General features: G+C 53.9%; 9 protein-coding genes across 9 annotated transcripts; 5 read left to right on the top strand and 4 right to left on the bottom strand.

Annotated features, from left to right (window-relative positions):
• Positions 1 to 81: 81 nt before the first annotated feature.
• On the top strand, positions 82 to 1,962 carry BKA78DRAFT_346851 (uncharacterized protein; the record flags this gene model as incomplete). The annotated part of the gene is made up of 1 exon (XM_066890542.1): positions 82 to 1,962. The coding sequence occupies exon 1, from the start codon at positions 109 to 111 to the stop codon at positions 1,960 to 1,962; it is 1,854 nt and encodes a 617-aa protein (XP_066739562.1). The 5' UTR covers positions 82 to 108.
• A 724-nt stretch (positions 1,963 to 2,686) lies between these two features.
• Positions 2,687 to 3,304, bottom strand: BKA78DRAFT_333476 (uncharacterized protein; the record flags this gene model as incomplete). The annotated part of the gene is made up of 2 exons (XM_066890085.1): positions 2,687 to 2,789; positions 2,841 to 3,304. 2 exons carry the CDS (start codon positions 3,302 to 3,304, stop codon positions 2,687 to 2,689), a joined length of 567 nt encoding a protein of 188 aa, XP_066739561.1.
• Positions 3,305 to 3,537: 233 nt separating this feature from the next.
• On the top strand, positions 3,538 to 5,319 carry BKA78DRAFT_257292 (uncharacterized protein; the record flags this gene model as incomplete). Its single annotated transcript, XM_066885171.1, has 3 exons — positions 3,538 to 3,660; positions 3,742 to 5,181; positions 5,230 to 5,319. 3 exons carry the CDS (start codon positions 3,538 to 3,540, stop codon positions 5,317 to 5,319), a joined length of 1,653 nt encoding a protein of 550 aa, XP_066739560.1.
• A 38-nt stretch (positions 5,320 to 5,357) lies between these two features.
• BKA78DRAFT_257395 (myo-inositol transporter) lies at positions 5,358 to 7,077 on the bottom strand (the record flags this gene model as incomplete). The annotated part of the gene is made up of 4 exons (XM_066885182.1): positions 5,358 to 5,633; positions 5,685 to 6,088; positions 6,138 to 6,872; positions 6,927 to 7,077. 4 exons carry the CDS (start codon positions 7,075 to 7,077, stop codon positions 5,358 to 5,360), a joined length of 1,566 nt encoding a protein of 521 aa, XP_066739559.1.
• A 585-nt stretch (positions 7,078 to 7,662) lies between these two features.
• BKA78DRAFT_37853 (uncharacterized protein) lies at positions 7,663 to 10,372 on the top strand. The gene is made up of 9 exons (XM_066892909.1): positions 7,663 to 7,909; positions 7,990 to 8,018; positions 8,088 to 8,273; positions 8,331 to 8,767; positions 8,815 to 9,076; positions 9,127 to 9,558; positions 9,616 to 9,722; positions 9,775 to 9,874; positions 9,925 to 10,372. The coding sequence occupies exons 1-9, from the start codon at positions 7,890 to 7,892 to the stop codon at positions 10,050 to 10,052; spliced, it is 1,701 nt and encodes a 566-aa protein (XP_066739558.1). The 5' UTR covers positions 7,663 to 7,889; the 3' UTR covers positions 10,053 to 10,372.
• A 338-nt stretch (positions 10,373 to 10,710) lies between these two features.
• Positions 10,711 to 12,320, top strand: BKA78DRAFT_257416 (cytochrome P450 monooxygenase; the record flags this gene model as incomplete). Its single annotated transcript, XM_066885184.1, has 2 exons — positions 10,711 to 10,798; positions 10,849 to 12,320. The coding sequence occupies 2 exons, from the start codon at positions 10,711 to 10,713 to the stop codon at positions 12,318 to 12,320; spliced, it is 1,560 nt and encodes a 519-aa protein (XP_066739557.1).
• Positions 12,321 to 12,795: 475 nt separating this feature from the next.
• Positions 12,796 to 17,059, top strand: BKA78DRAFT_37855 (uncharacterized protein). Its single transcript, XM_066892911.1, has 3 exons — positions 12,796 to 13,587; positions 13,634 to 14,814; positions 14,863 to 17,059. The coding sequence occupies exons 1-3, from the start codon at positions 13,270 to 13,272 to the stop codon at positions 16,874 to 16,876; spliced, it is 3,513 nt and encodes a 1,170-aa protein (XP_066739556.1). The 5' UTR covers positions 12,796 to 13,269; the 3' UTR covers positions 16,877 to 17,059.
• A 2,230-nt stretch (positions 17,060 to 19,289) lies between these two features.
• On the bottom strand, positions 19,290 to 20,218 carry BKA78DRAFT_257309 (SAC3/GANP/Nin1/mts3/eIF-3 p25 family-domain-containing protein; the record flags this gene model as incomplete). Its single annotated transcript, XM_066885175.1, has 2 exons — positions 19,290 to 19,574; positions 19,676 to 20,218. The coding sequence occupies 2 exons, from the start codon at positions 20,216 to 20,218 to the stop codon at positions 19,290 to 19,292; spliced, it is 828 nt and encodes a 275-aa protein (XP_066739555.1).
• A 1,140-nt stretch (positions 20,219 to 21,358) lies between these two features.
• BKA78DRAFT_257534 (ornithine decarboxylase antizyme-domain-containing protein) lies at positions 21,359 to 22,310 on the bottom strand (the record flags this gene model as incomplete). Its single annotated transcript, XM_066885197.1, has 2 exons — positions 21,359 to 22,065; positions 22,163 to 22,310. Coding segments are annotated over 2 exons (855 nt in total), but the record flags the coding sequence as incomplete, so codon positions are not given.
• Between the last annotated feature and the right edge of the window lie 1,382 nt (positions 22,311 to 23,692).

Below are 23,692 nucleotides of genomic sequence, written 5' to 3'. Positions count from 1 at the left end.
ATGAGTATTTTGACAATGAAACATGATTACGAAGGACTTTAACCGGATGTTAACGCTGAGGAGCCAGCCTAATTACATCAGGATCCCAAAGGAAAGAGTCGGCTGGTGATGGACGCCGAGCCTTCACAGGCGCCGAGACTTCACGAAAGAAGCCATGGCCAATGTGTCACTTCACTCTTGCGCGAGCACTCTAGTGCAAACCCAACTCCAAAACAAGACTGTGATCTCAGTCCATTCTCAACGCTTCCACTCCACGCCTCGACGTTCTCTTGGACACCACAATCTTCCGCAAGCCTCTCACTGACAGCAAGTGACACTTGGAGCACCATGGCGCCGGCCTCCAAGAAGCCGCGCTTCATCAACGCTAATGGATTTGACTTGAAGCTGATGGGCGTTGATGGAGCAACGAAGCTCATGAAAATGGTTGCCAAAGAGCCTGAGAAATTCCGAGCCGTTCGTTCCATGTACTTGGGAGTGGCCGTCGAAGGCCTTGATGATTTCGCGGACGACATGTTGGCCTCCGCTCTGAACATGCTTAGCCCTGGAAACGTTAGTCCCCCATGCGTCATTCCCAATTACTTGCTCACGGCGTTCCAGGTGCCTCACAACTTGCAAACGTTCAAGCTTTTCATAGCTGGCGGAGACTACATGGAGATGCACTCCAAGTCTGTCTGCACACCATGCGCCTCTCACGAGACACTCAAGGATTGGCATTTCGAAGAACTATTCGGTCCCGACCCACCTGAGTCGCTTGTCAACTCGCTTCTCAACCTCAAGGGCTTAGTTTACTACCAGGCCGAGCGCGCCTTCATCAGAGCGCTTCTCAACATCCGCGGCATCGAGCATGTCGAGATCGAAGGTCCCATGCCCGCCGAGCTCAAGAAGCGCATCTGCGCCTGCCTGACAACGCGACCGGGCTGCAAGGTGCGCAACTGGAATTCCGAGGAGTCGGGCCTTAGGACGGAGAAGGATATCAGTTTTAGCAAATGGACTGCGTCGATGCAGAGTCACGACGACCCTCTTGACGACACGGTTGGCCCTGATGGCGTTGAGCTTGCCGATACCACGGCTCTCCACCATGGCCTCGAAGTGTCTTACACCGTCGAGATGCCCGTGCCGAAGTCGCCGCTGCCACACGAGGACAGGACCATCTGGAACAAGCCGCCTTTCAAGTACCCTAGCCCGGAGACTGGGGACGGCAGCAACTTCAACCCCGCCTCGATCAGGTTTGTAGAGGTTCCAGAGGATCAGCGTAGCAGCTCGCCAGAGAACCCCGAGGACGTGAAAGACGAAGACTTTGACCCCAATCCTTCCCGCAAGCGCCGCTCCACGAAGCGCGCCCCTCGCGAGCCAACTCCCAAGCGCCATTGCACCCGCAGCACCAAAGTCCTCTTCGCCGCCGTCCTCGACTCTTACGACGCCAAAAGAGCCATTGGTTTCCCGCCCAGCCCGCCCGGCAAGCTGCGCCGCGTCAACTACTTGGAGCCGGACATTGAAGAAGACTTCGGCAAGGGCGACGACGGCGACCCGTCGAAGCGCATGTCGTGGTTCCGCGGCGACAAGCAGTCCAAGAAGAAGCAGTGGGTCTTGCCGACGAGCAGGGCGGCCAAGATTTCGGTGGCGACGAAGGTTGATCGGGACGGCAGGAGGCAGATGAGGGAGAATCGAAAGAGACAGGCTACGCTGCAGGGAATTCCGGAGGAGGACGTCGACGACGACGCGCTCAACTCATCAGCCTCGGAAGGCGAGGAGGATGGACCCAAGGCGCCTGACGACGGCCCGTCTCCCGTCAAGAAGGAAATCCCGGATTCGGACGACGAGGTTGAGGGTGGAGGAGAAGCCCAGGGCTCTGACGTCGATATGGCCGAGTACTACGGTGACGACGAGATGATGCCCCCCTCTAGCAGCCCCCCGGCCAACGACGAGGATGACGCCGACTACGACGATTACATGGGTCTCTGAGGAGGCGCCGTGCTCTTGTATCATAACTCATACTCACCCGAGGAACCTACTCGAAGACGCTGGCGATGCGAATGTGCCAGCACAAACCCCCAAATCGAAAACGGTGGAAGAAAAGCATCAAAAACAAACCCAGGAAAGGAAGTACTGGAAACAACGAGCATCAGACCGACATCAAGATCCGACAAATCAGTCAGCCGGCTGGCTAGCATGGAAGCTTACCGTCTTTACCACGTTCGTCTTTCTTTTCCCTCCATCGTTGTCTCCGTATTGGCAGGATGGGCCTTGGTCATTGGACTTGGACTCGGAAACCTTCAATTAGCGTCCGGCAAGGTCTGGTAAGTAGGAGAGGGGGGAACAGGTGGAAGTTCAGGCGCCGTTTAGACGGAGGAAAGATGAGCATGCTATGCCAGCATTCGGGACACTGATATCTTCTGGAATGCACCGTTGCACGTGGTTCAGTTGATCTTCATTGTTGGTTCTTGGTCGTCGGGTCAGTTCACAGCGGTTAGTCAGTAGGATTCTAAAAATTCACCAGCCCTTTCATGGGCCACGGTGATACAAAATCTCCAGGAGTAACTCTCTGTCCGTGTTCTCGAAGGATTGCGATGATATTGATGCTGGATATCTTTCCCTGTGACATGTTCCGCCTATTTTCCTGTGTCATGCGCCAAACGCCCGCAAATGCAATTTTCTTGTACCCTCGCTTCCTGCTATTTCAGCACAATTATGCTCTCTCTAGGTCGAAGTCGTCCAGTTGGTCGCGGTACTTGAGGATGTTGCGCTTGATCTTGGACGAGTCAACCCAAGTGACAAAGTCCTCGAGATTTCTGCAAAACACGTCAGTCTCTAGCAGCATGGCAACGGAAACCTCAACGCACCTCGACACCAAAAAGGCAGGATCCGTAATGACCTCGGGGCCCACGCGCACATGGCCCTGCTCGATGAACTTGATGGCCGCCTGCACGGTGTCGGCCATGCGCAGCCTTGTCATGACAACTCCCAGCCTCCTCCTGCACAGCGCCGACACGGTCACCTTGTGCTCGACGTCGCTCAGCTTGCGGCTGCCCTCGCCGGTGCTCAGGATGCCCAGGTCCTCGAGCTTCTCGATCAGCAGCTTCTCGTGCTTTTGGCGGACCGGGTCGCTCGGGTCCAGCAGCGACAGCCGGTGCGCCAGCTGGCGCAGCGATCCGCACAGCCGGTTGTACTTGGTGTAGTCGGCCGGGTTTTGGATGGCGTACCGCCGGATGACGAGCGCGTCGCGGTGGTTGTTGTCGGATTTGTAGGTCGTGAAGTCGACCTTGCGGAGGAGCTTGGACTCGTGGTGCTTAAGCTTGCGGACCATGGTGGCAGATTGGCTTGGGACTTTTGCGACAGTTGAGAGAGTCGATGATCGTTTGGTTGATGTTCAGTTCCTGGCTTGGCAGAACCTGGAAATTTCGTTATCGCGATAAGAGGTAGGGCTGAAAAGTTGGAAAGTTGTTGCCCGCGGGGCGTCCAAGCTCTCTTGGTGAGTCAAGAACAAAGATATATCGCGGTCCCGCCGCTCTCTAGCTACCTCCCCCTCTCTCCACCAAAATGCCAACCGTCTACCTCCTCGACTACGTTGCGGGCAATGTCCGCTCGCTCGTCAATGCCATTGAAAAAGTCGGATACTCGGTGGAATGGGTCCGCAAGCCCGAAGATGTCGCCAACGCCGAGGTATGTTAACGACAGCAGCGGCCCTCCACAAGAATCCTGTACTCATGGCAATGGCAGAGCTGATGGGCCAATCCCTCGTAGAAATTGATTTTCCCCGGCGTCGGTCACTTTGGCCATTGTATGTCCCAGTTTGCCAACAGCGGTTACATCGAGCCCATTCGCAAGCACATTGCCGCCGGCAAGCCGTTCATGGGAATCTGCGTCGGTCTGCAGGGTCTTTTCGAGAGCTCTGAGGAAAGCGACAAGGTCGCGGGTCTTGGTGTTGTCCCTGGCCGCTTGACGCGCTTCGACGACTCGGACAAGGCCGTCCCGCACATTGGTTGGAACTCGGCCAACACCTCCAAGGCTGGCAACGTCACTGGGGAGAGTGTCTACGGTCTGCGCCCGGACAGCAAATACTACTACGTCCACTCGTACGCTCTCCCTTATGTCGAAGGCCAGCTTGAGAGCAAGGGATGGACCATCGCCACCGCAAGATATGGAAAGGAGGAGTTTGTCGGCGCTCTTGCAAAGGACAATGTGCTGTTGACTCAATTCCACCCTGAAAAGAGTGGCGCTGCTGGTCTCAGAGTCCTCAAGGCATTCTGTGAAGGACAGAAGGTTACCAAGCTTCCACAGCAACCCTCAGCTCAGGCCGCAAGAGAAGGCCTCACCCGACGTGTCATTGCCTGTCTGGATGTCCGCACAAACGACCAAGGAGACCTTGTCGTGACAAAAGGAGACCAGTATGATGTCCGGGAGAAGGATGAGTCTGGTGGTGCTGTGCGGAACCTGGGCAAGCCCGTAGACATGGCGCGAAAGTACTACGAGCAAGGCGCTGACGAGGTCACGTTTTTGAACATTACTTCTTTCCGCAACTGTCCCGTTGCCGACACGCCCATGCTGGAGATTCTCCAACGGACATCGGAGACTGTCTTCGTTCCCTTGACTATCGGTGGTGGTATCCGCGACACTGTGGACACGGATGGCACCAAGGTTTCTGCGCTCGAAGTTGCGTCCATGTACTTCAAGTCGGGCGCGGACAAGGTCAGCGTTGGTTCCGATGCCGTCACCGCGGCTGAGGAGTACTATGCTCGCGGAAAGACTTTGGCTGGCACGACGGCCATTGAGACCATCTCTGCGGCGTATGGCAACCAAGCTGTCGTCGTCAGCGTGGACCCCAAGCGTCAGTACGTCGCCTCGCCCGAAGCCACTACCCACCACACTGTCAAGACCGCATTCCCTGGCCCCAACGGCGAAGAGTACTGCTGGTATGCCTGCACGACCAAGGGCGGCCGTGAGACTCGCGACTTTGACGTGAAGCAGCTTGCGCAGGCTGTCGAGGCCATGGGAGCGGGAGAAATTCTCCTGAACTGCATCGACAAGGACGGTACCAACAGCGGTTTCGATCTTGAGTTGATCAACGATGTCAAGGCTTCTATCAAGATTCCCGTCATTGCCAGTAGCGGCGCTGGCCACCCTGGACACTTTGCGGAGGTCTTTGAAAAGACGCCGACTGATGCGGCATTGGGTGCTGGAATGGTGAGTAGATTATCATCCCATCGCAAACATATCACTGACAACCGGTAGTTCCACCGCGGCGAGTACACCGTCAAGCAAGTGAAGGAGCACCTTCAGCAGCAAGGTCTTCTCGTGAGACAGTTTGAAGAAGACATATAGATACGCTATAGACGAGCAAAGTGTGGCCATCCTCCGTTTCAAGCTTCCGCCAACACCACGCCGCTCTTCCTCAATTGCTTCCTTTCCTTTTGCAGTTTCTCCGCATATTTGACGCCAAAACCATGAGTGTAGACTTCGCGTACAGTCTCCAATGGCAAACCAGTCACATCGGGGTATCCAAAAAGCATGAACAGCCAACCGAAAAAGCAAATACCTGAATAAAAGCCAAAAGCACCGCTTGGAGTGATGCCCTTCATCATGCTGAGGAAAGTGGACGCAATGATGATGTTGGTGCCCCAAACTACTCCCGTGTTCTGTCCATACGTGAGCTTTTGGTCAAAAGCAGATGTCAGAGTTCAACTTACAGTCATGGTCCCGAGGGCGCGAACTTCTACTGGCAACAACTCCGTGCCAACCCAGGTTATGGTGGCGACTCCGGATGCAAAAAAGCCAATGTAGATGATGATTGTTGTGAGAACGAGATAGCCTGGCCAGCCGACTTCCTGGGTTTCAATCTTGAGGTCTTTGCTAACGGGAATGTAATGGAAGGCAACCGCTGCAACGACCAGTGAAATTGACATTCCAAGAGCCGAGACGCAAACCGTTTTGCGGCGTCCGAAGCGGTCGAGGATCGACACGCAGAAGAGAGAAAAGGTGAAGTTGGTTGCACCTACGACGATCGATACGACTGTGGGCTTGTTGAATCCAACCAAGCCAAAGATGGTACCCGAGTAGTACATGAGGGTGTTGAAACCTCCCAACTGAGAAACTAGACTGGGAATGAACATGGGAACAAAAAGGAGGATTTGAAAACTTACCGGCGCCTACCACACAGGTCGACAGGAGTGGTCGGAAGTTTGCCGGAACGCAGAAAAGCTGTCTCAATTGCCACCAGATGCTCTTGTCTTCCAAGGCTGCCGTCACCTCGTGCACGCTGTTGAGAATGAGCTGAATCTTGTCTTTGACTTGCTTGTCTGTCGCCTTTGGGAAGACCCGCTTGATGACGGCCTCGGCTTGTTCGAATTTCCCGTGGCTTACCAGTTGCCTGGGACTTTCGGGACACCAGGGCATGATGCATCCGAGCAGGATTGCAGGGACACCACCAATCGCAACCATGTACCTCCAACCATGGGCCACGTCTGTGAAGCCGGCTCCGAACGAGTAGCTGATGAGTTGACCAAAGGTCACGCACATGTTGTCGAAGGCAATCATCCTGCCGCGATATCTTGAAGGGGCCAATTCGCCAATGTAGAGCGGGATGATCATGGCCGCGCTGCCGACACCCAACCCCACCACAAACCGTCCGATACACATTTGCTCGAGGCTGTACGAGGCGGCCATGATGATGGTACCAATGGTGAAGAGCACGCTGCCAAAGTACATTCCGGATTTGCGGCCGTACTTATCCGCAGTGCATCCGGCAATCATGGCACCGACAAAGGCACCACCAGACGTGAGAGACGTGACGAGTTCCTGCTGGCTGGATGACAACTTCTGGCCCAAGTCTTCGTTGATTGTGACTAACACCGCGGATATGACACCGGTATCGTAGCCTAGTCATGTTGGTCTCGAGCTCAAAGGCGTGTCGTTCCGAAGCCGTTGCTTACCAAAAAGAAAACCTCCAATTGACACGGCAATGCAAATCACCCATGTCATCTTGCCGCACTCGGTCTGCTCGATCGAGTCGTCAATTGGTCCGTAAGATTCGCCATTGCTTACGTCCTCGATACGGACGGTATCGTCTTTCTTCAGCTCCATGGAATTGCCTTTGGTATCGCGCATCGTCATTGCTGAGGTGACAACAAAAAAGTCGTACCCGAGCCGAGGGACCGCTCAAATAACTTTTGGCAAGAAAGTTCAACAAATAAGAGACTGGGATCCCGCGTGTAACGAACCAGCAACCGCTTAGTTCATCAGGGTCGCGCCGGTCTATTATATACACGTGGGAGGCGGGGTTTCTCTTCTCCCACCACCGCATTACCCCAGATTTCTACCCCAGCTTTCCCCAGATTGTCCCGCAATGACCCCGGATTTGCATTCCTTCGAGCCGCAACTGTAGTCCCGACGGAAGGACTCAGGTGCCGTTGTCAATGCGCCTTCAACGATTGGTTGGGGTGTGGTTTTGAGAGCTTGGTGTGGTCTCGTTTGCTCGGCTCGCCTCGATGCATGGATGGTTGCCGCTTTGGTCCACGTCATGTGGGCCTAGGGCTCGAAGAAGCGCTGTGGTTGGACAGGCAATGCAGGTAAAAATGGTCGGGGCAAGTTGCTCCGTTCGTCCAAAACCTGCCACGTCTGGCTAGCAGCCCAAGCTACAAAAGGCAACCTTTCCCGTTCACCTCCGGAGCCGCGACCAATCGGGGTAAACCTGCCTCATCAGTGTATGCGCAGGACTGCGAACCTCTAGCCTCGCTGAAAGACTTCCACTTCCACTCCGACGCGTAGCAATCTCTCTTTACGCTTGACGTTCGGTTGCGGTCAGCACACTGCCATCACTCGGCAATGAAAAGCCTTCAGCTCGAGCTCGCTGCGGCGCACAATTGCTTCCTTTGCACGGAACATTGCGTCACAATATGAGGACCTCTGTGGGGTGGTAAGTGCCCGAATGCTCCAGGAATTCATTGTTCGAGCAAAGAATGCCCGGCCAAAACAAGACTGACTCAAATCTTCAAGCCACGCGTGCCGGGACCGACATCTGAAATGTAGATGAGAGCTCGTACAACAAACCTCCTTCGATCGGTTCGGACTAACCGCTTTCGGGTTTCGTATAGGCACAACCCAGCCCGGCGAGGACAAGTGTAAGAGATGCATCACATCGGGACGTGAATGCCGACGTGGCCTTACCATTCGATTCCGGCCGGTCACCAGCGTCCGTGAAAAAAGAGCCGAGGCCGGCAAACTAGATCATGTCCAACTCGACTACAGAAAGGATCAAGTCTGGGTAGAAACTCCGTCCGGTCCGTGCAGAATGCATTCCACCGTCCCCATGGGCTAGGGCTAAAGCTGAAGAGTAGTGACGTTCATCCAACCGGCATCCACGCTTGAAGACCTGGAAGATGAAACGTTCAAGACATTGGATGGGGATTCTCGCGGGCTGATGAAGCAGCCACCCGTACGACCTTTTAATAATCGGCCGTCAATCCCAGGAGATTCCCCTTCCCACGGCGCCGGCCCAGCTTCTAGAACCCCTACCATTTCGTCCAATCATGTAGAACTTGGTGCGCATTTCGAGGTGCTACGACGGCAAGACAACGCGTCTGCCGCATCCGGATCCGACGGTGTGCGGGCACATCAGGAGATATCTCATGATACTCCCTCGATACACTCGACCAGCCCGGCGAATGTATGGAGTCCGGTATCCATCTTATATCAACCCTCTCCGATATGGACAATACGAACGGAAGACGAAGCACGTCTTTTCCAGTATTATGTTCAGTTTCTGGGTCCTCATGTAGGTGTTTGGACTTGAAACAGAGCTTTGGCTGACCCTCCAATCAGGTCGACTGCTGCGACGAAAATGGCCATTTTGGTACCGAAGTCCCTCGACGTGCCATGAGCTATCCTGTCATTGCGAACGCCATTCTAGCATTGACTTCAAGGGTTCTCAATGGCGCCCACGGCACAGAAGATCTTCAGTCTGCATCATACATGAGCGAATGCTTGCGTATCTTGATACCCGTTTTGGAGGACCCCCTTGCTGCCCTTGATGAGAATCTCCTCGCTGCAATCGTCATCCTTAGACTTTACGAGGAGATGGATGGTATGTCATCGTCCCCCATATCAGATCGAGGTGACTGATGGCAGATTGAGATCGTGATCAAAAAACCCACCTCTACGGCGGAACCAGACTCATCAACTCCATTGCTCACATGCTGCCCAGGGGAGGCCTGGGCGAGGCAGCGGCCTGGATATTCATTCGCCAAGATCTCTACGTCTCGCTCACGACCGGGGAGCCCGTCAACTGCAACCTGGAGATCTATCGCAAGTCGCACGTCTTTGAGGAGGAAAGTGACTGCGCCTGGGCGAATCGAATCATCTACATCTTCGCCCACGTCCTCAACTACTGCAGCCAACAGAACCAGAGCGAGGAAAATTCCTCGATTGAACGATGGAAGCAGCTCGGTGACGAGGTGGAGGCCTGGAACACCAACAAGCCGCACCACTTTCGGCCTCTTTGGGTCAACGAGCCCAAGGAGACCGGGTCTCCGTTTCCTGAAATCTGGATGACGTTGCCGGCGCATGGTGCGTATTCGGTCTTGCTCGCGGGTAGATCCGATGGCTGATACTAGGGTCACGCAGTCGTCGGTCAGCAGTACTACAGCCTCGCCAAGATACTGCTCGCTTCCTATGACCCGCATCTATTGAGACTTGGATTCGGTAGTCACAAGTTGCGCAAAATCTCTGAGGTGGGCCTGAGAAGCCAGGAGTCACTTTGCTGCCGCTGACCATGGGGACCAGGGCATCATTCTCTCAAACCTTCGCATTGTTGTTGGCTTGGCTATCACTAATCCTTTTGCAAGCTCTGCAATGAACCATGCTTCACACATCCTCTTAACTTGTAAGTCTGTCTTGGATGTCAACCCTTCAATCAAGGCTAAGAAGAGACAGGCGGCTCGTATTTTGAAGACGAAAGAGATCGCGAGTGCGCCGTGGAGTTCTTGGAGGATATGGAGAGAAAGATTGGATGGCGCACTGAGAGGGTGATCAGCGTCTTGAGAGAGCAGTGGAAGGCGTAGGTGACGTTTGCCAACCAAGGAAGCTCAACCATGCGAAGCCAACGTTCGCCTTCGCACCAAACTTGCCTCATCAGTGGTGTACGCCTGCGGAGCCAAGGGAGCTTCTAAAAACACCGTTCAAGCGCCCTTCCGGCCCTCCAGATATGACGGCAACCGTACGCCAGCCAAGTCTGGTTCTCTCCACGCGCCGGGCCGGGTCTGCAATCCCGCAAAATGCAAGCGATAGGCCAAGTTCGCGGGGTGCATGGCTTCTTCACTAACGATTCTCGCGTTCCCTATCCCGGCAATTCTTTTGGTGGTGGTCGACGGCCGGCGCGCAAGGTTGTGGGGTTGAGAGTCTGGGGAAGTAGGAAAAACTTTCCGCATGCGGTGTGCATGAGGAAACCTACCCCACACACACTCGATATCCACTTTCGGTCTTCTCTTGCCCATCTCGGCCGCCGCCTCACGGACCAAACTATCCCCTCTCTGGGCAAAGCCAGAGCGGCAGCCTCAATAGCTCTTCTGGACTGCGTCGTTGGAAGGAGAGGTTGAATATAATAAGGACCAGAATTTTGAACAGAATTCTTAATCACCAGTTCTACATGGCACACCGTTTCCACCACAACTTCCACCAGTCTCTGAATCCTACCCGACCGCCATGATCCAGACTGTCAACATGCCAGCCGCGGCCGCCCTCTTTGGGGTTGGCGTCCTTTTTTACTTTGTAATCTACCCAATTTTCGAGTACTTCCGTGACCCAAAGGGTAGGCACAACCTAATGACGCACAGATCAGGATACGCTAACGGTGCCAAGGTCTGCGAAAGTTCCCAAATATGACGCCTTTGGCAGCCATCTCCAACATCCCGTTCATGTTGCTGGCGTACTCTGGAGCGCGCTCATCTCACCTGGTCCAACTGCATAAGAAGCATCCAGTCATCAGGACCGGCCCCAACACTCTGTCTTATGGCGATGTCCGCGCCATCAAGGATATCTACGGCCACAACACAAAGTGCACCAAGGACGGCCAGTACAAAGTCACGGCAGGCGAATACTTCCACATTGCCGACGTCATCGACCGCAAGGACCATGCTCGAAAGCGCAAGTACCTCTCGGCCGCATATGCCATCAAGAACCTTGAAGGCTGGGAAGCCAAGGTCACGGACAAGACCGTGAGGCTCATGGCGCACATGGACAAGTGCTGCACCGACCCCTTGCCAGAGGGCGAGACGATCCCCAAGGAGGACGACATCAACCTCGACTGGCGCAAGTGGGCCAACTACTTCAGTCTTGACGCCATTGCCGACATTGGACTCTCTGAGCGCCTTGGTTTCCTCGACAAGGACGACGACAGCATCACCTGCACCAAGCCCGACGGGTCAAAGTACACCTGCCACTTCCGCGAGTGCCTCTACGACAACGCGCGCAAGCAATGCTACATTGTGTGGGCGTACGACTGGTACAAGGTTCTCGACAAGCTCACCAACGTCTTCCCCAGCATCCGCCGCATGGGGAGCAACGGCAAGAAGTGGGACGGCATTCCCCCTGAACTCTCGACCCGCCGCCTCAAGCGCTACCAAGCGGGCGAGGAGCTCGAAGACTTCTTCCAAGCCCTCATGAAGAACAAGTACGGCGAGAACAACGACATTCCCTTTGGCGAAGTCGTTGCCGAGATGAACATCATGCTCAACGCCGGCAGCGTCACGACGGCGCTCGCCCTGACCAACGCCCTCTTCCAGCTCCTCAAGAACCCGCACGTCCTGCACAAGCTCCGCGAGGAGCTCGACGAGGCCCTCGACCCCGAAGAGGTCTACGCGCCCTACTCCAAGATCAAGAACCTGCCCTACCTCAAGGCCGTGCTGGACGAGTCGCTGCGCCTCTTCCCGCCCACGCCCCACGGCATGCCGCGCGAGACGCCCGCCGAGGGCTGCCGCGTGCTCGACGACTGGATCCCCGGCGGCACGACCGTCAGCATGTCGGCGCTGGTGGCGCACCGCGACGAGACCGTCTGGCACGACGCCGAAATATTCATTCCCGAGCGCTGGCTCGGCGACAAGGGCAAGGCGCTGCAGTCGTACTTTTTGTCCTTTTCCGCCGGCGCCAGGGGCTGTATTGGCCGCAACATCACCTATCTGGAGCAGGAGATTGTCCTCGCGAGTATTTTGAGGAGGTACGATTTTGCGCTGCCGCATCCCGGTTGGGATTTGAAGAGGGAGGAGACGATGAATTGGTTGATCAAAGACATGCCCGTCAAGGTGTGGCGCAGGGATTTGAAGGTGGCTGAGTAGGAGGGTGACTGCTGGTGTTTGGGGGCCAATGTGCAAGGCTGAGGAGTTGGAGCCGACGAGGCTGAGGAGTTGTGATTTCATCGTGGTCACTTTAGCGCTGGGTTTCGGACTTTGAGCATCATGTTCTTATGCATCTGTTGTTTGGGTAATCAATCCCTGAATATCAAGCATTGCTTCTTCGACTCGCTGGGTTCCTTTTGTCATTTGACCTCTGAGTTGTCAGGCACTGAGCCTTGGATTTTCTGCGGAACTTATGCAGTCACCCGTTGGACAACTGGTGGGGGCTGAGTGAGCAGCGCGCGTCGTGAACAGGAAGGAACTTCCTGTTCGCAACATTTTTCTACTTTCTCATTGACTTGGGCGGCACTGCGAAAAAGTTGTCGTCGCTTACGTCAATTTCACCAGTATCCGGCCTCTCGTGGCCGACTTCAACAGCTCCGCCGTGTGTTCAAATGGGCAAAAAAACGGGTTCTGGAGCAGTCGTTCGAAGAGGATCCTTAACATCTTTCTGCTATTTCTCAAATTTGTCTGCAGAAGGCGAGGTGGCAAAGTGGGAAGCCACTCACAGTGTATTAGGATACCATTCGAGGAGTGCTCGGGTTGAGGGTGATGTTTGCAGGACACAAGAAGGTGCGGGGGCGGAGCTACAGTCATGGGCGCGCGATACATGTGTATGCTGTGTGAAACCTCAGGGTAGAGACGTCTATTCGCTGGAGCAATGGTGGGGGCTCAGTGAGCAGCATGCGTCAAGAACAAGAAGGTGCCTGTCGACCTGCCTGCCAGTCAGCCTCCTTCCACAACCTGTCCTGACACCTCCTCGCAACAACAATCTTTGCCCACTGCTTTCTCTTCTCGTTGCCTCTCATTATGCAGCGCTGTAATTCGGTTCTCCTCTGGTTGATGTATTTTTGAACCCTGTCCTTGGAAATCCGATTGAAACATCTCCGCCATGTCAGGCGATACTCAGCCTTGCGCTCCCTACATCGAACCCTTCGAACGGGCAAAGAAGCTGTTCCTGGAGCAGTTATCGGAAGAAGAGCGCCTTACATACGAAAATGCAAAGCCAGAAAACTTGTTCTATCAGGCCAGCGTGTTGCACAGCGGTTACATACGGTCGAGCAAACTTCAAAAATGTCGCGAAACGCTGATGCCTCTTGTTCGGGCGGTCGAAAAGTATGGAGAACTTCTCGCGACTCCTTTATCGAGTGCTCCTGTCGTTGGCACTTTTGTGTCTCCCATATGGGGCAGTTTGCGCATCGTCATACATGTAATCTTCTCCCCCCGCGCTGTTGCTCGTTTCTAATGCTGTTTAGTTTGCGCAGGCCGTCGACGAGTATTTCGAGAAGCTTATCGCGATGCTTGGTCGCATTGGAGAGACTCTACCCCAATACAGCGACTACCACCGCCTATTTCCAAACCATGGTCGCTTGATGCTGCTGCTCTCCGAGTCTCTCGCCAGCATACTCACCTTTTGCAAAAAGGTCAAGGATCACTTCAACAGCCAAGAAACTTCCAAAAAGTTGTCCGACAAGCTTCTGAGACACAAGGCATCTAGAAAAAAGATCGAGCTTTCCGTGCCAGACTACTTAGATGACTTTGAGAACTTGAAACGGCGAATCGAGCAGGAGGCCCAACTTTCGCACATGATTGAGGACAAAGAGCATCATTATCGACAAGAAGAACATTGGGCCCTACAAGAAGGTCGGTCGAGGCAATCACGATTGAAAGAAGCGCTCTCGACACTCTCAAAAGTCAACTACAAGAATCAGCATCGACAGCTACAATCAGCGCGATGCGCTGGTACTGGAGAGTGGCTGGTTCAGGAACCCTCATTCACAGCGTGGGTTGGAGGTTCTTCTTCTAGCTGTTTCTACTGCTTCGGTATACCGGGGTCTGGAAAATCAGTTCTCTCTTCAGCAGTTGTAGACCACCTGGATGAAGAGTTTACAAGCCCCGAGGACTTCCACGGATTCTATTTCTGCGACTACACAGATCTGAACAGTCTCAAATGCTCTACGCTGTTGGGAACTTTGATACGGCAAGCTCTGGAACGTTCTCCTCGGCCACAAATGCTTGTGGACTGGGTTCTCAAACGTTTCGATGAAGGGGATTCTCAGCCTTCGACATTTGAACTTGTTGACGCCCTGAAAAGGGTTATGGGCTCTCGGAAACGTGCAGTCCTCGTTCTGGATGGCATTGATGAGCTCGACCACGCCGAACAGATTCACCTTCGAAGAGTGATGCAAAACTTCATGTCTTTGGAAGAAACCATAGTGAAGATATTCATTTCATGTCGAGCGGGGGTGCTTGAACTTGATTCAGATCCACACCCTGCCGTCAAACTGACTATCACTCCAACACATGTCCGCACTGACATCCTCCATTACATCGAGCAGACAGTAGAATCGAAGCACCACTCGGAAGAGCTACAACTGGGAAGTATTTCCCTGAAGCAAGATATTGTCCAAGCTCTCAGTGCTGGCGCCAATGAGATGTAAGAAACTCTCTCGCACTACATTAGTAAATATGCTGATCTCGTTAGGTTTCTATGGGTCACATTCCAAATAGAAGAACTTTGCCTTTGTTACAACGACGAAGAAATCCGAGAGACCCTCAAGAATCTGCCCGAAGGCCTCGCCGATACTTATGCTAGAATACTTCACAGAGTAATGAATTCAAAAGGGGGGTCAAAGTCGATCGCGATCGCGTGCGCAGCTTTCCGGTGGGTTATTTGCTCTGCTAGGCCGCTGCTGGTCGAGGAGCTTCTCGAGGCCCTTGCCATAAAGGAATCAGACTCCAATCTGCACAGAGATCGAGTCATGACCGATACAAGAAAGCTCATCCAGGCCTGCGGAAACCTAATAACAATCCAACTTGACGGGACCGTGCGCCCTGCCCATCACACGGTCCAGCAATTTCTCCTGCGAGATCGCAACATTGAGATGGAAGAGAAGCTAGAGGGTCCATTAAGTGGAGGCCACGAACTACAATCGCCATATTATATGAATAAGTACGTTGCAACAAATGCCGGTTCATTCAACTTCAATCTCCTTCGCCGTATCGAACACGTACGATTCTTTCTCGACGAAGGGGACCGGCAACTGGGTCGTCTTTGCATCGCATATCTCTTGTTCGAGGATTTTGAGTCCCAGATCGCAATCAGAGAACAAGACCGAATTCAAATGCCCGCTGAGATTGTCAATTCGATTAGCTCTGGAACTCTCGGATCTTCTGCGGTAGTGGGCAAAGTCATGTCGAAATTCCAAGGATACTCCAGACCTGACACTGACATCGGAAATATCACACTTTCAATCCCAAAGCTTGACAACCACGACAAGGGGAAAAATGGAGACTATAAGCTTCTGGAGTACGTACGCTCTTTCTGGCCGTTCCACTTGAACAACTTGATCGCCCACGAGGACAACGAGCGGGTGGCCGAAATTGCTTTTGTTCGAGAATATCCTTTCGAAACACGCCCCTGGAGAACAAGCCAATTCGTAAAGAGCTTGCCAAAATTTCGAGGAGAAAGAAGAAGTGAAAGATTTCACGAAGGACGCCTTTTGTTTTACTGGGCGCTTGAACACAAAGTACAAACGTTTCATCTGTTGTTGATGAAAAAGAAAGTTCTCCCATCGGATACAAAATCAGAGGGGGAGAGAAATCTAGTGACCAACCACCAGGGAGGCCTCCTCGGCGCGATTGTTGTGCTTGAATCAGTTCAGGATACACCGAATCAAAACTTGGTCCAAACGGCCGCGCAATGGGGTCTAGATCAAGTGTTTGAGGTCTTCAGGATACTCCGGAGACTTGAAATCCTCGTCGTGCCTGTGCAAATGTTTTACCAGGCACTTGTTGCAGGTCCGCTCGAGGGCATTCAGGTTGTCTTCGACGCCGCCAAAAGGAGAGACTATACCCACGTTCCAGACATAGGATTCGACGATTGGTCCGGAAATGAACGGCTCCTTGGGCTCGGCCGGTCAACTCCATGGTGCGCTCGAGTTTGGCGTGATGTTTCCTCAGTCTCTGAAACCCCACAGCGCATCATGTCGGCCATCTTTGTGATGTCTTTTCCACAACGCCCCGACGTCATGAAGTATATCTTCTCCTTTCTTGATCATGGACGGATGGGTCACGCAGTTGGGAAGATCATCCAAAATGCGAAAATGGACATTCGAAAAGCGTCGGACGATACCAAGAGGAACTTCATCATCGAATCCTTGGTAGGAACTCTTTTTCCCGACCACGGAGAGCTCCTTTCGTCAATCCGCATCGAGTCTGGCATGGAAAAATGGCAAGATAAATGGGATAGCGAGGTCGATGACGCAAGACATGTTGCTTCCTTGAGGCAAGCAATAGAGGTGGTGAGGAAAAAAGAGGGAGGAGAGAGTGGTGACGAGAATCGATTGAAAATTGCACAAGAGAAAATCGAAGAAGTGGAAAGAGAGAAAGGGAAACAGAGGAGGGAAGATGGCAGAACTGACGCCCTAATTCAAAGTCTGCAAGTGGAACTTCAGGTAATAGCGATGAAAAAAAAACACCATAAGCGAAGACCTTGAGGATATTTTGAGGCTCGTAATGAAGAGACTTGACTATATAAAAGAAAGAGAGAGAGTTAAAAAGAGCAGGAATGATGACGACATTGTCGCACTACTTCGAAGCCTGGAATTGATACTTCAGGTAGTAAGGCTGAAAACAGACACCAAAAACGAAAATCCCGAGAAAAGATTGAAGGATATAATAGGGCAACTTGAACTCATAGAGAAAAGAGAGAGGCATAGCAAGGCAGCTCTGTTCGTTTAGTCCGACGAAGGCAAATCAAATCAGATAGAGCATCTTTCTTCCATATCCGTCCGCCACGTGAAGATGGTCAAGTGGTCTTTCTTACTCGCGATCTATCGACCATCCTATGTCAATTACTTCTCATGGACTCCAGGCTATGGTGGAAGATCCCTCATGTTGATTTTATAGATCCAGATTTACTACTACTACGCCTACCCCTTTGGTCAAGTCCAATTCCTAATTCATGCTTCACTACCACGCTCACGACTAGTCAACCGGATGTGAAGCCATATTCTGGAGCTGACAAGCAAGAAAGCTGCAAGCAGTGGAGGATTCACCACTGGTTTGCGCTCTACCGACTATCTTACTTTGTTTATTTCCCACTGATTCTAGCCTAATTAGGCAGAGATCTCTCTATGTTGCTCTTGTAAATATACGCACCTTACGCGTCTACTTACCAATTCAAGACTTGATTCTCGCATTTTCAAGAAGAAAGCGTAAGCAGTCTCCCGGAATTCTTCCATACTCGCCATTTAAAGATGGTCAAGCGTTCTCTCTCTACCTACGCTCTAGAGGTACTTGGTATTTTGTCTCGGTCTGGTAAATATACGCGTCTGCTACGCTTACTTCTTAAATAACGTTCAGGCTTCATCGTGACCATTGTATGTGGAAAGACAGGAGACGGAATCGGAGCAGTTCAAATCATGTGGATGACCAGCCGACCAGTCAGTCAATCAGTCACTTCTACCGCCCACCTCTCCCACCACTCCCCTGACTACATATAGACAGCCACTAGAGTTAAGAGACGGGTAGCCAGAACCGCACAGTACACTTAACACGTCATAATCTAGACAAAGCAACCAGGAACTTGGCAGATACCCATACACACCATCTAGTATCCGCACAGAGCCAAGTTACAATCACCGTCCACACTGAACGCCCAAAACACTTCCCCATTCCCCGCCAACTCTTCATTGCACTGGCTTGACACATGCAAACTCACCTACTGCGCTAGCTAGTAATGTCGTCTTCAGAGTCCAGGACTCCTTAGACTTAGAGGCAGTCAGTCAATCAGTCAGTCAATCTCTACCCATCAGCTCCCTACCCACTTACCCGCCCACCTATAGATTCGTCCATCCGTCGTCAGTCCATCAGTCCACAGCAAGCCCCTAATCTTAAATCTCAACCCCAAACCCACACACAGTTCCCCAGTAGCAACCAACGCCCCTTAAACCCCTAGCTCCAACTAACACCCCCTACGCCCCTTCCTCCCTCTCTCCAACCCTACCAGCATCATCGCCCACCCGCACAGCCCCTAGTACCTCTAATCCCAACCTCCAACCTCCAACCTAGTCGAGTCACTCACTCTGCTTGTACAACACGTCCACACGACAACACAAGGACAACATTGTCCAGCTCAAGAAAAACCAAGAGAAAACCAAGACTAGAGAACATCTAATCTACCCAGGCATTGCCTCAATTGAATGATTGGCATCAAGCGTTCAGTCGCAGTGGCGTTGTTTGCTCCTTTCCCTCTGCTGTTGGCTTTGTGATTTCGTGGCTGTCTTGATGCCCCTTTTGCCCGAAAAAGGGACAGGGAGGCAGGGAGGCAGGGCAAGCAGCAGCAGTACCGCAGTACCGCAGTACCGCGTAGAGCGGTAGAGCGGTAGAGCGGTATAGTGATATGGTTGGGGATAGACGAGTTTCTCTGCGTAGGGCAGCAGGGCTGCGCTGCGGAGAGAAGCCGAACATCACAGAGCAGAGAAGAACAGCGAAGAGCAGAGACGAGAAAGAAAGGGGCAGGCAGGCAGGCCAATAATGGTCGCTCGGGAGCTGTTGAGAGGAGCGTCACGAGGCAAAGGTAGGTAGGTTGAAGGGGATGTGTGTGTAGGTGTGAAGGTGTGTGTATGCATTCGTCTGTCTTTCTTTCCTTCCTGAATTCCTCGTCTCTTTCTGGCTACTACTGCGCTTTGCCCTCCATCTATCGTTTGTTTGTGTGTTCGTTGGAGTCATTCATGTCAGTTGACATGGCCAGCAAGTATGCTTTGAATGTCTGTCTGTCTGTCCGTCCGTCTCTTCTGCCCAGCTCGATCGACGTGACGGCGGCACCGCGGCCGGCGCAACTCGACTGCGTACACACTGTCCATGCATCCAGCAACCACCTCTTTCCCCTTTCCCCTTTCCCCACGCCTACACAATCGTCTCAAGCTCCCGCGCATAGCCCAACGTATTTTCAATGACGGTGCCGCTCATCTGGACGACGTCGCGCTCCGAGACGCGCTGCTCGAGCTCCTGCTGGGGGAAGTAGATGCGGCCGTCGCGGCCGTTGCAGGCCCAGCCGCGCTGCTTTGCAAACTCGACGACGGCGCCCTCGCTCTCGAGGAACAGCAGCGACTTTGCGTCCGTGATGGGGATCGAGGGGTACGCCTTTTCGCTGCACGACGCGATTTCGCTGCGGATCGTGTTGATGAGGACCTAGATGCGGAGACGCAGTGGTTAGCCAGGCTGGTGGAGCTATGTTTGGGAGAGTGAGGAAGGGATTGGAGGTGAGATGGTGCAGTGGCAGACAAACGCACCTGAGAAAAGACGCCAAACTCCTCGCTGGGAACCCTCTCGCCCTTGGTCTCGCCCCACACGCGATCATACGCGCCCTCCATGAGGGCTTGCTCCAGGCGGACGGGGTACTGCACAAAAGCATCCTCGTCCAACCGGCGGCCCTCCTTCTCGCCCTCGACCTCGAGCCCCTCGAGCACCGTGTGGAAGCCGGCGTAGTCGCCCTGGCTCAGCAGCAGCAGCAGGTACAGGCCGGTGATCTTGCTGCGCTGGGAGCCGGCGGGGGCGAGGGCCGACGGCGGCAGCGAGTAGAAGGGCGACAGGCTGTGGAAGTAGCGCGTGAAGCTGTCCGGGTCTTGCTGCTTGATGCTGATGAGGGCGCCGAGCTCGAGGATGCCGCGCGCGGCGGCGAGGGCTGCGGGGTTTGTGGTCGGTGACGGCATCAGCGCGTTGGCTTGGAGGAGGAGCAGCTTGGCCCGTGAGAGCAGAGGCCCGGCCGACGATGGGTCCCGCTGCAGCGCGGTTTGCAGCTGCGAGGTGATGGTTTGGAGGTCCTTTTCTGCCATGGCGGGCTTCGGTGTAGATGCGGCGGGTGTTGTAGGTAGAGGAGGGGTGGCGGTAGCGGTAGCGGAGGAGGATGGGGATGGAATTGCGGTAGTTGATGGCAAAGTGGCGGGCGGTTGTGTTGGTGTTGATTGTTCAAGTCGTGCTTGTCGGCGATGATGTCTGGCCGTGACCGTCGGAGCTGAAGCTTTGACCGCCGTGGCCGTCCACCTCGCTCCGACGGCATCCCGGTCAGCAAAGCCAAACGTCTCGCCGCTGCACGACGGCCGCTCAAATGTACGAGAGATGATGTAGCAGCTATTCATTTTCAAAAGTCGTACTCAAACCAAAAAAAAAAAAAAAACAATGGACCACTCTCCTTTAAACTATTATCAGCAGTCACATCACTGGACAGCCCCATCACCCGCCCGCGGCGCCCCTTCCGCATGACCCTCGCACTACGCAGCGCCGTGCCACGAAGACGAGATAATGTCTTGCATCCCGTGCAAGTCTAGCGCCCCGTGGGATGTGTGAATGGATGGATACCAGCGGATGGTTGCAACTCAGGTGGTTGGGATTCCTGTAGATCATGTCGACGACACCTGACTTTGACCGGTCCTAGCCTCTATTGACCGCGGCGGGATATCCGCGTAGCACGGCATACCTCCAATCGTCGTCCAATCACGGCGCTAGGTTATGGTAGATAGACACGTCTCACGTTTCTTTGTTTGAATGACGTGCAAAGTCGACCTGGATTTAAACTACGAACACCGTGCAGACGCTCGTGCTAGCAACCCAACGAGATAAAGACGCAGTGCCTCCAGACGCCCATCACTAGAATCATGCAATCAACGAGACGCAGAAAGAAACGAGTGAATAATCACAAGTGAACCGTAGTAGAAAGCAAATGCAATATCGACAGTCCATGCTCCCGTCCCCATCCCTTTGCTTGTGCCCGAATTTCAGGACCTTTTTTCTGGCTCGTGCGAGACGTTCAATACGGACTGATCGGGTATGGTGAAAGCACTGCCCAACTCGACTTCAAGCGAGCAAAAAGTCGTGCCTCTTCCAACAGCCCAATCGGCGCCTGTACACTTGAAAGTCTCCACGCTCACCTAATCAACTCCACATATGATCGCTTGTCCTGAAAACAAGCAAAGGGATTAGACTTCCATTCCCAGGAATAGCCACATGTCGCTGACAATGGGCGGCTTGTCCGTCCACTCGGCCAGCGTGACGGGCTCGAAGCCAATCCATCCGAGATCCTTCATCAGGCCCTTCATGTCGTCGGGCGCCGCGGCGCGGTCCAGACAAATGTTGAGGCGCGCACAGTCAAACTCGGGCAGGCTGCACAGCTCAATCAGAGAAATGAGGCCGGGCTTAAGGTCCTTGACGGTGGCGGCGGCGTCGAAAAAGACAAACATGTTCTTCTCGTCTCCGTTGTCGGCCACGAAGCCGCGGAAGCGCGCACCGCCGACGTAGTCCCAGACTTCGATCCACTGCTCAATGGCGCTGCAGCAGAGCGGGGCGCCGTTGATGCCCTTGACGTCCGGGGCGTCTGGCGGCGACGGCAGACCGATGCTGTTGCTTGTGCCGACGCAGGAGTTTCCAATCCTCTTGGCGGCGGTGGTAGAGTTGCGGTGGTGGTGGTAGTTGATGTAGTCGTCAATGGCGTCGTCATTGTTACACATGCCCGTTGCAAGCGAGTCCTGGCAGGCCAAATTCCCCTCACCAAGGAAAATGGTACGCAGTGTCTCGCAAAAGAGTCTCTCACACTCTTCCGCAATGGTGCATGCAGCCCCCCCTCTGCGCGCCGAGCTGACCTTCTTGGGCATGTTCAGCTCATGGTAGGCGGCGAGGGGGGGACTTGCTGGAGGCGATGGCATTCCCTGGGGATACGTCAGCAAAAGTTCAACACCATGGACGTGCATCGCGAGTCAACAACATACCGAGCTGACCTCAGGAACGCCACTCGGCCCCGCCGGCCCCGGTAGTGGAGTAATGAAAGCCCTGGAGGGCCATGGAAGAAGCGTCGACCGAGTAGCAACTGGCCTTCATGGCGGCGCGGTTACTACTATTACTACTACTAGTCGTACTGGATATTTTCGCCATTGTTGACTGAAAGTGCCACGGTTGCTGTCGGGTGGTGTTCAGGAGGGAGACGGGAGTTGGCGTATTGGGTGAGCCGGAGACGGTGGCGAAGGACAATCGGAGTCGACGGTTGACGAGCTAGACGAGCTTGACGGAGGTATCGACGAGGGTCGTGGATTGACGTTGCGGGAGACGTTGATAGGACGCTGAGAACGGTGGTGTTGTGGTGGTGGGAGGTAAAGGGAGTGGTTGAGCGGAGACGAAGAAGTGAGGGAGAAGCCTGGGCGCTAGTTTGCTCGGCGGACGGTCGGGAGGCCAGGCCGAAATCACCAAACGTCAGCACCACACAGCACCGACACCACGCGCGTTTCAAACACGACACAAGTTGGCCTTGTCACGACGCCGCTGCAACCCGTTGTTCTGTTCTACTGCATCAACACCATCGCCTCCGACCGGCAACCAACGCCAATGCAGTTGTCCAAGGGGCCTAGCAGAAAGTTGCAGAAGCGAGCCACAAGCGACGCGGCCGCCACACTTGGCAATGTTCCAGAAGGCGCAGTTCCAGGCTCCATCGCCGATATGCGTGGATGCTTCAGGCAGCGTCTCAGCATTTCTTGTCCCTCGATCCATGCCCGAGCCCAGCGCGGCGGACAAGTGCGTGTATCCGAGCGTTGTTGTTGTGTCTGTTAGGTTGTCGACGCCTGTCGATCCATGTGCCTTGTGGTTGGGTGCGGGGAACAACAACACCTGCCGCCGACATCTGAACGCCAAGCCAGCAACCAAGCATTATTCAATCAATTCTCAATTCGGCATTCATGGGATTCGGCAGTCTCTATGCAATATCGGCATTTTTGAATACAGTCAAGTATACGAATGCTGCAGGTAGACGAGTGTACAGAGACATGAAAGCATTCGATTCGCAATGCCTCTGCGCAATTCCCTTTGACCTCACAAATCCACAACTAACTCGTCACTGTCGACCCAAACATCAACGCAACAGCCCTTCAATCATTCCAACCAAAGAGCAATAATGAGCCTCAGTCGGTAAACCTCTCTTCCTCCTCCCGTCCTCCCTCCTTTCCCATTCACCGCCGCAACCCCGGCCCCCGCTTCATGTGCCATACGCATGCAGGCCAGCCGGTAGACATGTAGATCAAACGTCTCAAGTACCCGCTTACTTAGCGCAGGTGCCAGGCAGGTATGTAAGTGGGCAAGGGGTGTTGAGATTCAACTCTTGGTCCATCACCTTACTCAGACCGCCTTCGCCCACAAACCCAAACCCAGGGTCCAGGGCCAACGGCAAAGTCAGCAACGGCAAGCTCAATCAGCATCCAGCAAGCTCAAAAGGTAGAAGTAGGCGAGGGCAAGCTCAATCGGCAAGCTCAGCAAGTCAGCAGCCGCACTCA

The sequence above is a fragment of the Phyllosticta capitalensis genome (assembly GCF_038381095.1).
Source record: "Phyllosticta capitalensis strain CBS 128856 chromosome Unknown BKA78scaffold_11, whole genome shotgun sequence".
Classification (NCBI taxonomy): domain Eukaryota; kingdom Fungi; phylum Ascomycota; class Dothideomycetes; order Botryosphaeriales; family Phyllostictaceae; genus Phyllosticta; species Phyllosticta capitalensis.
The sequence above is the reverse complement of the archived record's forward strand: the minus strand, read 5'-3'. Positions and strand labels throughout refer to the sequence as shown.

Bases quoted from the DNA above. Each gene is read 5' to 3' on its own strand.
- BKA78DRAFT_37853 (XM_066892909.1), top strand. From the start codon at position 7,890: ATGAGGACCTCTGTGGGGTG. The intron at 8,274-8,330 runs GTCCGTGCAGAA...GCTGAAGAGTAG, and splicing joins CTGGGTAGAAACTCCGTCCG to TGACGTTCATCCAACCGGCA. The intron at 9,077-9,126 runs GTATGTCATCGT...TGGCAGATTGAG, and splicing joins ACTTTACGAGGAGATGGATG to ATCGTGATCAAAAAACCCAC.
- BKA78DRAFT_37855 (XM_066892911.1), top strand. From the start codon at position 13,270: ATGTCAGGCGATACTCAGCCTTGCGCTCCCTACATCGAACCCTTCGAA. The intron at 13,588-13,633 runs GTAATCTTCTCC...AATGCTGTTTAG, and splicing joins GTTTGCGCATCGTCATACAT to TTTGCGCAGGCCGTCGACGA. The intron at 14,815-14,862 runs GTAAGAAACTCT...TGATCTCGTTAG, and splicing joins AGTGCTGGCGCCAATGAGAT to GTTTCTATGGGTCACATTCC.